This window comes from Vigna unguiculata, chromosome 3 (genome assembly GCF_004118075.2).
Source record: "Vigna unguiculata cultivar IT97K-499-35 chromosome 3, ASM411807v1, whole genome shotgun sequence".
Classification (NCBI taxonomy): Eukaryota; Viridiplantae; Streptophyta; class Magnoliopsida; order Fabales; family Fabaceae; genus Vigna; species Vigna unguiculata.
In genome coordinates, this window is record NC_040281.1 from 55,552,334 (window position 1) to 55,563,833 (window position 11,500).

The following is an 11,500-nucleotide window of genomic DNA, read 5'->3' on the forward strand; positions in this document are numbered from 1 at the left end:
ATAATCTATGCATTATATTTTTAAAGAGTATAAAAAATGTAAAAAGACATTTATCTCATTATATTTCCTTCACAAATTATCGTGTACTAAGGATGAAAGTGATCTTAATTTAGGCTGTCTTTGTTTAGGAGAATTTAAAATCTTAAAAGAAGGGTTTATGAAGCAGTGGCAACGACTGGTCGTTTAATATTTGCACAAGAGAAACAAATAGAGCATCTAGAAGGAGGCGTGAAAGTGAGAGTTAGGGGTTGAAAATCTTGATCCCTGGGTTTGCCTTGCGTTGCGCGCTTCTGGAATCTGTTCCTAAAACACAACCCAAATGGCTGCTCTCTTGAGAAGGTTTGCGAGAGCCACTCCGATACCATTCGCCGCCCAATCCAACTCCTCTCACTCCAATCTCCGCCTTCCCTTCGCTGCTATCGCCGCCATTTCCGGCGGAGTCTCCTTCCTTTACTACCATTCCTCTCCCGACCTCGTAATTGTTCTTTCCTATTCCTAATTATCAATTTTCTAAAAAAAACGATTCTAGATTTTTAGATCGATTCTTTTATCGTGAACACTAACACTAACGGAATAATAAAGCGGTTACGGTGACTGTTTGTTTGCAGGTTCATTCGCAACAAACAGGACAAGAGGAAAGTAGAAATACTGGTGAGTGTGGGTGTGCATTTGATTTGGAATTGCCTTTCGCTTCCAATGCGTCATAAACAAGATTCTGTACTTTTCTTTTTCAGCGCTCAACCCGGACAAATGGATCGAGTTTAAGTTGCAGGACACTGCCAGGGTTAGTCACAATACTCAGCTATTCAGGTATGGCAAATCGTGAATGGCTGTGTGTAGAAGACATGTTTCTATCTATCAATAGTGAAGCCTTGTTTCTTATCACACCTAGTTTTCTGTAGAAAATGCTTGTCTAACTATTACTTTGTAAAATATTCTGGTTAAGAGAATTGAAATGCGTATCATAATAAGTATGTCAACTGAAGCAAGGAGCTGGAAATTTGGAGAAAAAGACAGGTGTTTAGAAGAGATTCTTAGGAGCTTAGTTAAGCTTATCTGGTCTTATTAACATTCAAGCTAGTGCTTGGTTTGGTTAAGTTTATGAAAGTGGTTTGTGGCCCTTCTTGAATTATGCTCTAATTATGTTATCGAGCATGTTTCGTTGCGAGACTGCTTATCAATTAAGCTCTAAGTTCTCACGTGATAAGGCTCCTATTTAAAGAACTTAATTCAACTGTTTTGACATATTCAAGCCAAACCATACAAGGCATGATTTCATTGTTGATGCACATATTCATTAATATTTTAGTTTCATGCGTGCAAATGCATTTTCAGCTTTTATATTGTATTGGTATAACTGTGTCTCTTCGCCTGTGATTGGTGCCAGGTTTTCGTTTGATCCCACTCAGAAATTGGGTCTGGATATTGCTTCTTGCATCCTTACAAGGTTTTGCTAGATTTTTCAATAGTTAATATGTTTCTTCTTTGTTCCAATACTATGTGAACTTAAAGCATCTGTATAACTGCAGGGCTCCATTGGGACAAGATGCTGAAGGAAAACCAAAATTTGTTGTACGCCCGTAAGTTTTCCTGTTCAGACAATGATTTCATCTCCAGATCATTTTCTATTGTGGCTCTTGATCATGTAACCTTCTGCCAATCTTCGGTCTAAAACATTCACAATTATTTATTATCAGTTTATTAAATTGTAGGCTTCGTATGCTTTTTCTCTAAATTTATTTTTCTGTTTGCCACGATGGCCTTAGTGTGATTACTCAGTACAGCTTTTCAGAAGGCTTGTTGTCGTCTTAACACCCTACCTTGTTGGTTTTAAATGAATATGAAAGGCATTCATATGCTGTGTATTCTTTTCCACTTATTTTCTGGACCTCAGAAATTCGTTTAGCTATACATTCATTATTAAATGAAAAGATTAATTTGCCTTCTCACTATTTCTTTATCATGCAACTTCTTCCTGTGTGACCTTTTTTTGGGTCCCTTTGAAATGAGTAGCATTTCTGTCCTCACAAGAACCTTTCTCTGGATATGTTTGAATACTATTTGTCTTTTGAATAATGTAATTCTAATCATGTTATGTTTTGTTTCCGTTAACCTTTAGAAACCATGACAAAGGAATTTTTTTTTCTTACTAAAAGATGCAGTCTAGATAATAGAAGTGCAACATGTATACACTATATATCATAGTACCGGAGCGGAGGATTTATCTTATGCTTTTGCTGACAATATTTACTATTTAGTAAAATAATTGCATTCTTAGTTTGTTAGAGTGTATGAGATTCTCTAGCCCACCCCCGTGTAGGACTAGATTTCGTTGGGAGGCTAGCTCCTTAGATCTCAACTTCTAAAACTTTCCGATGACATCTTTGTGTTTATCTGGATAAGTAGTATAAGGTTACTTTCAAGGAGAATTAATGAAAAGAATAAAGTTTGTTTTTCTGGTTCCTCTAAACATAATTTGTGTAACAACGTATATGAAATAATATAACTCAAAAAAGTTTAATATAGTTTTATCACAGCATCTCTACACGTGGCAGTAAGGCTACAGACGTCTACTCTCTCTCTCTCTCTCTCTCTCTAGCTTCAAAAGAACCCATTAGTTATTATTGTCTGCATTTGGTGGAGGGAGGTGGTGTGGTTCTGGTAAGGTCATATAATATAGGAATAAGACCCAAAAAATTTCCGCTCATTGTCAAGATCATTGTTGAGATACTAATAATTTATAGCTTACTGTTGATATTTCATGGAGGTTAATTTAAAAGGGCGCTTGTTTCTGAATCTTCAGGTATACTCCTATTTCAGATCCAGATTCGAAAGGATATTTTGACTTGCTTATCAAGGTGTGTCAACATTATGAAGGCTTACGTTTCTCATCTTTTAGATAGTCTATGCTTGGAAGAGATTCTCCACAAGTGCTTGTGGGAGAGAGATATAAGATGAAAAAAAAAAGGAATTAACTTCTCCATAAGTTGAAGTTAACTTTGCAGAAGTTAAAAAAAAATTAAGATAGTTATACAAGAGAGCTTTCACAAATGAGCTCATGGAGAAACTAATTTCAAAATTTCCTCTTATTTTTCTCTCCCATAAGGAGCTTACAGAGAAGTTTTTTCGAACAGACCCCTAGCCTACCATTTTAAAGGAGCACTTTGGTGATTCACTTTTCAAATTGTTTCAGGTGTATCCTGGAGGGAAGATGAGCCAGCATTTTGCAAGCTTAAAACCAGGTGATGTTGTTGAAGTGAAAGGGTATGTCATTTGTAATAACAATTTAAGATCAGAAGAATACTTTCCATATTTAAAATTTATATAAGAAACCCTTGTTATTTTCAGGCCCATTGAAAAACTCAGATATACTCCTAATATGAAGAAGCAGATTGGCATGGTAAGCATATTCACACCTGTAGCCATGGACAATACTGAGATATGGTGTTCGGTATCATCATTTTAATTTATTCTTATGATGGACTATGAGTTTACTGAATGTGGCTCCTAAAAAGTATATACTTCCTAAATAAAAAGTTCTTTTCAACATATATAAATTAAGCCTATTTTGTCACCTTGTCTATCAAAATGGAAAAGCATGATATTAGGTACTCCTCTCAAAAGTTTGTTTGGATGCCTACACAGAACTCCTATTATAAGCCTACACAGAACTTTTTTTAATCGCTTTATTTCATGTAGATATAATGGCATGAGTGATACGTTGAGTTTGTACAAATATGTTTGCATAAATATTTCAATTTGCTTTCCCTGCTATACTTGCCTGAGCTCTCTCTTCTTTTTCTTTTTTATTGTTTGACCCAGATTGCTGGAGGCTCGGGAATTACTCCTATGCTTCAGGTAATTGAAGCTATTTTGAAGAATCCTGACGACAAAACTCAGGTAGGTGGTAAGCGTCTGCTTTTCATTCCCTGAATATATATAGTTTTTTGTCTACTCTTAATTTTGTTATCAAATAGCACTATATGGACTGTTATTTTTTTATTTATTTAAACTTTTGGGCATCTTAATTCATATCGGTATATATGGACTGTCATTTTGTTTATTATGGATATGAATTTGTCTTTTTAATTTATTTATTTCTGATGAACACAACTGCATAAGAAAATCACAGCTTCTATTGGCCTTTTACATGTACAGGTATCATTACTTTATGCTAATGTCTCCCCAGATGACATTCTGCTTAAACAAAAGCTTGACATTCTGGCAACAAGCCACCCAAACTTAAAGGTAAAATCTTTAGCAAAGATGACATTATTAGCCAATTACAAAATATTTTAATTGGAAACTCTTTTCTCTGAGAAAATTTGCAGATATTCTACACTGTTGATAATCCAACAAAAAATTGGAGAGGAGGTGCAGGTTACATATCAAAGGATATGGTTGTGAAAGGCTTACCTGCTCCTAGTGATGATACTCTAATACTGGTGAGTTTTGCTTCAAGTAATACCTACACAGCATTGACAGAATTCTTTTAATGTTGTCGTACTGATGATCTACTTAAAAATTTAATTTGAACCTTTAGGAATATAATAACATGTTTTTTCTTTTCTTCTGAGTGCAATAATTAGCCATGTGAGTTACTACATTGGTTGTCACTAGTGGTAGCTACTTGTGTTTCTTAATTAAGTGATTTACAGTTCAAATTCTGGTAATACCACTTTGGATATGGAATAAATCATGTTGAGAGGAAAATATTCATTTGGTGTGTGCTTAAGATCCCTGGCAGTGTCGGTCATCGTTTTCAGCGGTCCAAATTAGTACCTCTGTTAGTAGAAAAGTCATTCATGTCAGATAGCTGAAATATGCCCTGGATTAAATGTTGCATTCATAATTTTTTCAAGGGGTGAGGTGGACAAAGGAGAGGTCCACCTCCGGAAGTCATGAGGAGAGTACTCTAAAGTGGGGGCAACCATAGGGATTTGGACCCAGGAACAAATAGTCCCCGTTAGGATCAGGTGCTACACGGCTCATGGCTTTTGAATATTGAATTCATAGTCTGGTCAATGCTTTGTAGTTGAAACTTGAATGTATTTACAGCCCCTTCCATGGCAAATTGTTGCACTAGACCATTATTTTTATATTGAAATCAACTTCCCATATCGTGCTCTCGTTCCAATGTAAAATTTGTAGCTGATCTTAATCTGGTCACAAATCTCAATTACTTTTTAACAGTTCATAATCAAATTCTATTCAATTTTAAAACGAATGGACACTTAAACTTCTGAAGGTTAGCGCAATCTGCAAATAGTCTTGATCTGTGTCAGAAAGCCTTATGCCAAAACTATCGCCTTGTACTATTTTATGCTAATATTCATGTTTCAGTTTTTCTCCGGTAAGGTTTATAGATGGCTTAGGGTGAATGTTTAGCAATACGATTATTATTTCGAAAGTTTCTCTAGTTAATTCCGAACCATTATGATCACCTGCGTTTCAGGTGTGTGGACCTCCTGGGATGATGAAACAAATATCTGGAGAAAAGGCCAAGGACTGGACACAAGGGGAGGTATGAAATGATTTTGTGTGATGTGTCTGATTTTATGGATCCCTGGACTTATGCTCTTTATTTTATTGTTGATTTGCTACAGGTTTCTGGCATCCTGAAAGAGGCTGGATACACTGAACAAATGGTTTACAAATTCTGAGAAATTTATGTTTCTCGCCTGATACTAGCATTCTTGTCACTGCAGAATTCGTTACTGAAATGGTTTTCTGAAGAATAACCGTTGGCTGCGCTTGAAAATTCGAACATGAAATAAATATAGAATTACAGAGCACTGAAAATGATTGATTGTATGTATTTTCAAAATTTTGTGGACACTTAGTCGTGCGGTTGTTTAGCATGGGTGTCAATAAAGGGCATCTGTGGGGGGTAACTTTACTTCTCCCACCCTACATTCCAACATTTTCTCAAAGAACTATGACCCAGGTATGAGGCAGTTTTAGAATTTTTTATAATTATAAAATTACATAATTATGATAACTAGAGTATGTGACTCGTGCTTTGCATTGGTAAACACTGAATGCCATTATGCTATTATTATACACACATTTTTACTATTCAAACTTGCCCACACAATAAAAGAACAAAAATTATCTATAATCTATAATATTGAAGTGTCTTTCTATACAAATATTTATTACTTTATAAGTAATTTTTTTAAAAGTTTTTTAAATTAAAATAACTAATTAAGATATAAAAGAACTACCTACAAAATCTAAAATTATTTTATTTTTGTAATGATTATAATAATGATTTTTAATTAATGAAAAAGTGGGTATATATTTTCACTAATAATACTAGTGGAGAAAAAATTTCCTTTTAATTACAATTTCTTTAGTACAGAAATTATTATCACTTTAATTTTTCACATACATCTTTGTAACCTCTTTTACAAAATTATATATTTTATTAAAATTAAAATTTAATGTAATAAATATACAAATGTGACCAATTTATACTTATTAATAGAAGAAATTGGTTTTTGTATCATCTCATAATTATTAAGTTTATATATTTTTTTGTTCTTTCTAATTTTATCTTTTCAAGGTAATGATGTATCAACTTTGATTTTAGATAAGTTAACACTCCAAAATTATTTAATATAGATATTTATTTAATTTTTCTGTTTAAATTTTATAATTACTTTTTAAAATTTTAATTAATTAGCTATAAAAATTAACCTATTATAAAAATTATTTATTTTATATATTTTTTTAATAATTATGATGCATTTTTTTTTGTTATATTAAAAATAAAAAAAAAATACATATGACAATAACATCTATATGTGATAAGTAAATATATCTTAAAATATTCGATCGAATCTCCCAATATCATAGAGAATATTATGCTTGGTATAAACTTGTAATTATGTGCAAATGAAAACATACTTTATTGCATATTTAAATAAATAAATAAATAATATTATTTTAGGATAGTGATATTTTAACTCTTTTTTCTATCTATTATTAACTTACCACTTCAATCATCCTTACATAATTGAAGAGTGATTGGAATGAATTAAAAATAGGTCAGAAAAAATTGTCAAAATATCATTATCTATTATTTTAATGATTGTTAAAATAAAAACACTATTAAATTATTGAAAATTTTATATGAAATAGTAATAAATAAGTTGTTTAATAATCTAATTTTAGATTGTTTATATTTATTTTATTGTGATAATTAGTTGAGTTAAAAGAATAATTTTGGACGAAATTATAAAAAATTGTCTATAAAAATAGTCATGAAAAAAATGTGTTATCCATTATAGATTTTTAGTTAACTTTCTAAATACTCTTTAATTTTAAATTTGTTTTCTATACAATTAAATTACTATATAATAATTATTTAAAAATAAAATTAAAATATATTTGTAAGATAGTTATAATAGACTACAAATTTCTAGAAAGATATCATTTTTTTAGCTGTTATGGTGTATTCTGTTTGAATGAATGATTTGAACGAGAGGTAGATGGTTGATTTGGGTGGATATAAGGATAAACTTTATATTAGTTTGTGAAAATTTTGACTAATTAAAAATAAAATTTAATTAGATGAAAAAAATAAGATTATCAAATTATTTTTGGGATTAAAAGTAATATAAAATGATATTTAGATGAGTTGTAATTATTTCTGAATTTTTTTTATGATAAATAAAATTATTAAAAATAATTATTAATTGAAATAAATAAAAATTATAATATTTTCGGTATAAAAATTTTAATATTTTTTATTTTCGATGTTAAAGTTCTAAAAATTAAATATTTGTTATAACATTTTTTAGAAAGTGGAATAGGTTACAAAAAAGAAAAAAATAGAATTGATTCCGAACATGTGTACATTTTTTAGATCCGATTTCAAAACTCCTGGAACTGATTTCATTTATGCGTGTATAGCCTCTATTCATGCACCATTTTTGGTGACGCCTAATCCATTTTCTCTCCATGTTGGGCCACATAGCCCACCTTGGACGGTGGGTTCTTCACCATGCACCTGACCTCCAACACATCCCTCATAATACACAGATATATGGGAGATGGAATCGAATGAAGCAAGATGGGATGCAAGATTAACTTGATAAATTACCAACATTCACTCACAAATCTTATTAGATAAAGCGCTCGATTGTTATTCTCTATTAATAATACATCCACACAAATGAACACGGTATTCATATACATCATTTAATTTTTTTCCACTCTTTCCTTATCTAAGATAAATTTTCTTATCTAAACTAGGGTTTAAACCTTCGTTTATCTATTAATATTATTGTTGTTATAATTATTATTTTTCTATATTTATTTAATTTTTTTTTTTGCATTTATTTGATATCCTTTTGTAATTTTATGTATAGTCAGCGAAAACAAATGCTCTGTGTGTTTATTTTTCTATGATAATAAAAATAATAAAATTTATTATTATTATTATTATAAAAATAAATAAAAATAAATTTTATATCATTATTGTAGGTGAATTTTATTTATTTTTGTAAAAATCTTTTAGTTTAACAAAATAGTTAAATTAAAAAAATAAAATTGGAAGAAAAAAACAGTTAATTTTAAAAAATGTGCTAATTAAACAATAAAATAGCAAAATAATTAATTTAATTTAAAATAAAATATTATTTAAAGGGTAAAATAATAAGCAAAAAATGTAGATACTAAACAAAGAAATATCTTTATATAATTATATAATACTAGGTAAACATATCCGTATATGTGTCTACACAATTTTTTAATATTCAGCTATTGTAATTTTTTAAATTCCATTAATTTGATTTATAAATGGTAAAATGAGATGCTAAAAATATTTAAAAATAATACATAATTAATGAAATTATTAGAAAAACATTTAAAAAAAAATAGTTACAAAATTATCGATACATAAAATAGAAAATGTAGGTTAAATAAGTAAAAGTAACTAAATTATAAAGATAAAGAAAAAAATGTGAGTCACAAACATATTATTAAATAAAATATAAATAACTTTTAGAAAGAAATTTAATCCAAATTTGAAAATACAACAAACAACAAAATATTACCAAATAAAATATAAATAGTTTTTAGTAAAAATTTTAATCCAAATTATAAAGTAAAAAAAAAACTAAATAAAATATAAATAAATTTTAGTAAAAATTTTATTTTAAATTTAAAAAATGAAAGTTGGTTGGGTAAATGGATTAAAGAAAGAATAAAATTGAAGCTGTGATGTGAATAGTTCCATACATACAGTTACCCTTGACAAATAAGTTAAAATATTATATTATAAAGAATAAAATAGGAAAAGTAAGAGTGTACATACAAAAGAGGTGTATTTTTTATATATATAGGTATAAATTATAGGTTTAATTATGCCTTTGGTCCCCATTTTGGAGTCAAAATCTCAAAATGGTACCCAAATTTTTACAAGTCCCAAAATAGTCATCTTTTTTGTTGAAACGTCTCACGTTTGTCCTTTCTGTTAAGTCAAGGTTGACGCCGTTAGAGGGAGTGTCACGTGTCAGTTCCTCGATTTTTTGAATTTTTTTATTTTGATTTTTTTTTTTGAATTTTTTTTTGATTTTTTTTAAAAAAATCAAAAAAATTGTCACGTGTCAAGATGTCATCGTGCCACGTGGCAGTGACAGTGACACGTGTCAGTATTATGCCAAGTGTCATTTTCTTAGTCTCAATTTGGTCCCTTTATTTTAATTTGTCTCAATTTAGTCCTAATTTTTGTAAAAATGAGCAATTTTGTCCCTCTTCAAATTGAAACAAAATTTAATTTTATATAAATGTTATACAAATATTTTTATTAAATTTGATATTTTTATTATATATTTTTAACATAGCTAAGTTTATTTAAACTTATATTTCATATTCAACTTTACTTAAAATTGTTTTCAAATTTTAAATTTATATGTGTTTTATTGTAACATGAACGAGTTAATTTATGAATTTTTTTCTATTAACATTATTTTCTATTAACAACTTTTAAACCATTTTAAATAAAGTTCAATGTAAAATATGAATTAAATGAACTTAATTTGGTTAAAAATATTTACTTTAAATATCAATTTTGATGGAAATATTTGTGTACATTTATATAGAAATTAAATTTGATTTCAATTTGGAGAGGGACAAAATTACTAATTTTTACAAAAATTGGAACTAAATTAAGACAAATTAAAATAAAGGGAACAAATTGAGACTAAGAAAATGACATGTGGCATAATACTGACACGTGTCACTGTCACATCACTCTGTCATTGCCATGTGGCACGATGACAGCTTAACACGTGGCAATTTTTTGATTTTTTTAAAGAAATTGAAAAAAAAAATTAAAAATAAAAAAAATCAAAAAAAAAAATTAATAAAAAAATTGAAAAAAACGAGGAACTGACACGTGACACTCCTCTAACGGCGTCAACTTTGACTTAACGGAAAAGGCAAACGTGAGACGTTTCAACAAAAAAGGAAACCATTTTGAGACTTTTAAAAATTTGGGTACCATTTTGAGATTTTGCTTCTAAAATGGGGACCAAAGACATAATTAAACTTAAATTATATCATAGTATAATTTATTTGATGATTTTTATGATTAAATGTTTAATAATCTTTTAAAATGTTTATAATTCTAATGTAATAAAAATAATAAAATCAATTAAAGCAAAAATAATATTTGTTTAATTTTATTTAAATTTATATTAAATTTAAATCGAATGACATTAATTCTTTTATGCTTAGTATAAGTAACTATTTAGTAAAAACTTATGATAACGGTTTATTATAAGTAAACTTTTAGCAATTAAATAATTACTTAAAATTTAAATTTATGAAGTTAATTTTTTACAATATTATTTTTAGTTAAATTTATGTTTTTTTACCCAACTTATTTAAATATTTTTTCAAAAATATTTTTTTTATTTGCATTCATATTTATTATTTATGAAGTAATTTTATTTTACTTATATTCAAAGATCAAATATATATATATATATATATATTTTTTTTTTTTTTCAAATTATATTTTTTAAATAAGCTTATTTAAAATTCATAACAAATTTGTCTACAATAATTATTTTTCAAGTTAAGATTTTCCAAGTTAATGCTTAACCTGTAACAAAATAGATAACTGTAACAAAATAGATAACGGTCACGAGATTTTTCTTGCACCTCCAAGATTTTTTCGGCACCTCCAACCAAATTTCAAATTTCAAAAATATTTTATTGAAAGTCAACATCCAATAATGTATTTTATTGAAAGTCGATATTGGAAGGTTGAGATCCCCTTACTCTATCAAATGATTAAAAGGTATTTTTAGAATTTAAAATATGTTTGGGAGTGAAGAAGAAGGTTTGGAGGTGTCGAAAGAAATCCTCTAAAGTTTAATTATGGGTAGATAGATGGGCCGAATTTGAGCCCAAAGGTTGGAAGTCCAACTAAACCATATTGGTGGTTTGTTTGTCTTTGTCCACAAACAGTGAAATAGTGAAA

General features: G+C 28.7%; 1 protein-coding gene across 1 annotated transcript; it reads left to right on the plus strand.

Moving 5' to 3' along the window:
* Positions 1-166: 166 nt before the first annotated feature.
* On the plus strand, positions 167-6,001 carry LOC114175013 (NADH-cytochrome b5 reductase-like protein). Its single transcript, XM_028059765.1, has 13 exons — positions 167-475; positions 609-651; positions 735-810; positions 1,388-1,447; positions 1,530-1,580; positions 2,804-2,858; positions 3,194-3,264; positions 3,349-3,400; positions 3,823-3,900; positions 4,159-4,248; positions 4,332-4,445; positions 5,456-5,524; positions 5,607-6,001. Exons 1-13 carry the CDS (start codon positions 320-322, stop codon positions 5,661-5,663), a joined length of 972 nt encoding a protein of 323 aa, XP_027915566.1. The 5' UTR covers positions 167-319; the 3' UTR covers positions 5,664-6,001.
* The last annotated feature ends 5,499 nt before the right edge of the window (positions 6,002-11,500 follow it).

Bases quoted from the DNA above. Each gene is read 5' to 3' on its own strand.
- LOC114175013 (XM_028059765.1), top strand. From the start codon at position 320: ATGGCTGCTCTCTTGAGAAGGTTTGCGAGAGCCACTCCGATACCATTC. The intron at 1,448-1,529 runs GTTTTGCTAGAT...GTATAACTGCAG, and splicing joins GCTTCTTGCATCCTTACAAG to GGCTCCATTGGGACAAGATG. The intron at 4,446-5,455 runs GTGAGTTTTGCT...CCTGCGTTTCAG, and splicing joins GTGATGATACTCTAATACTG to GTGTGTGGACCTCCTGGGAT.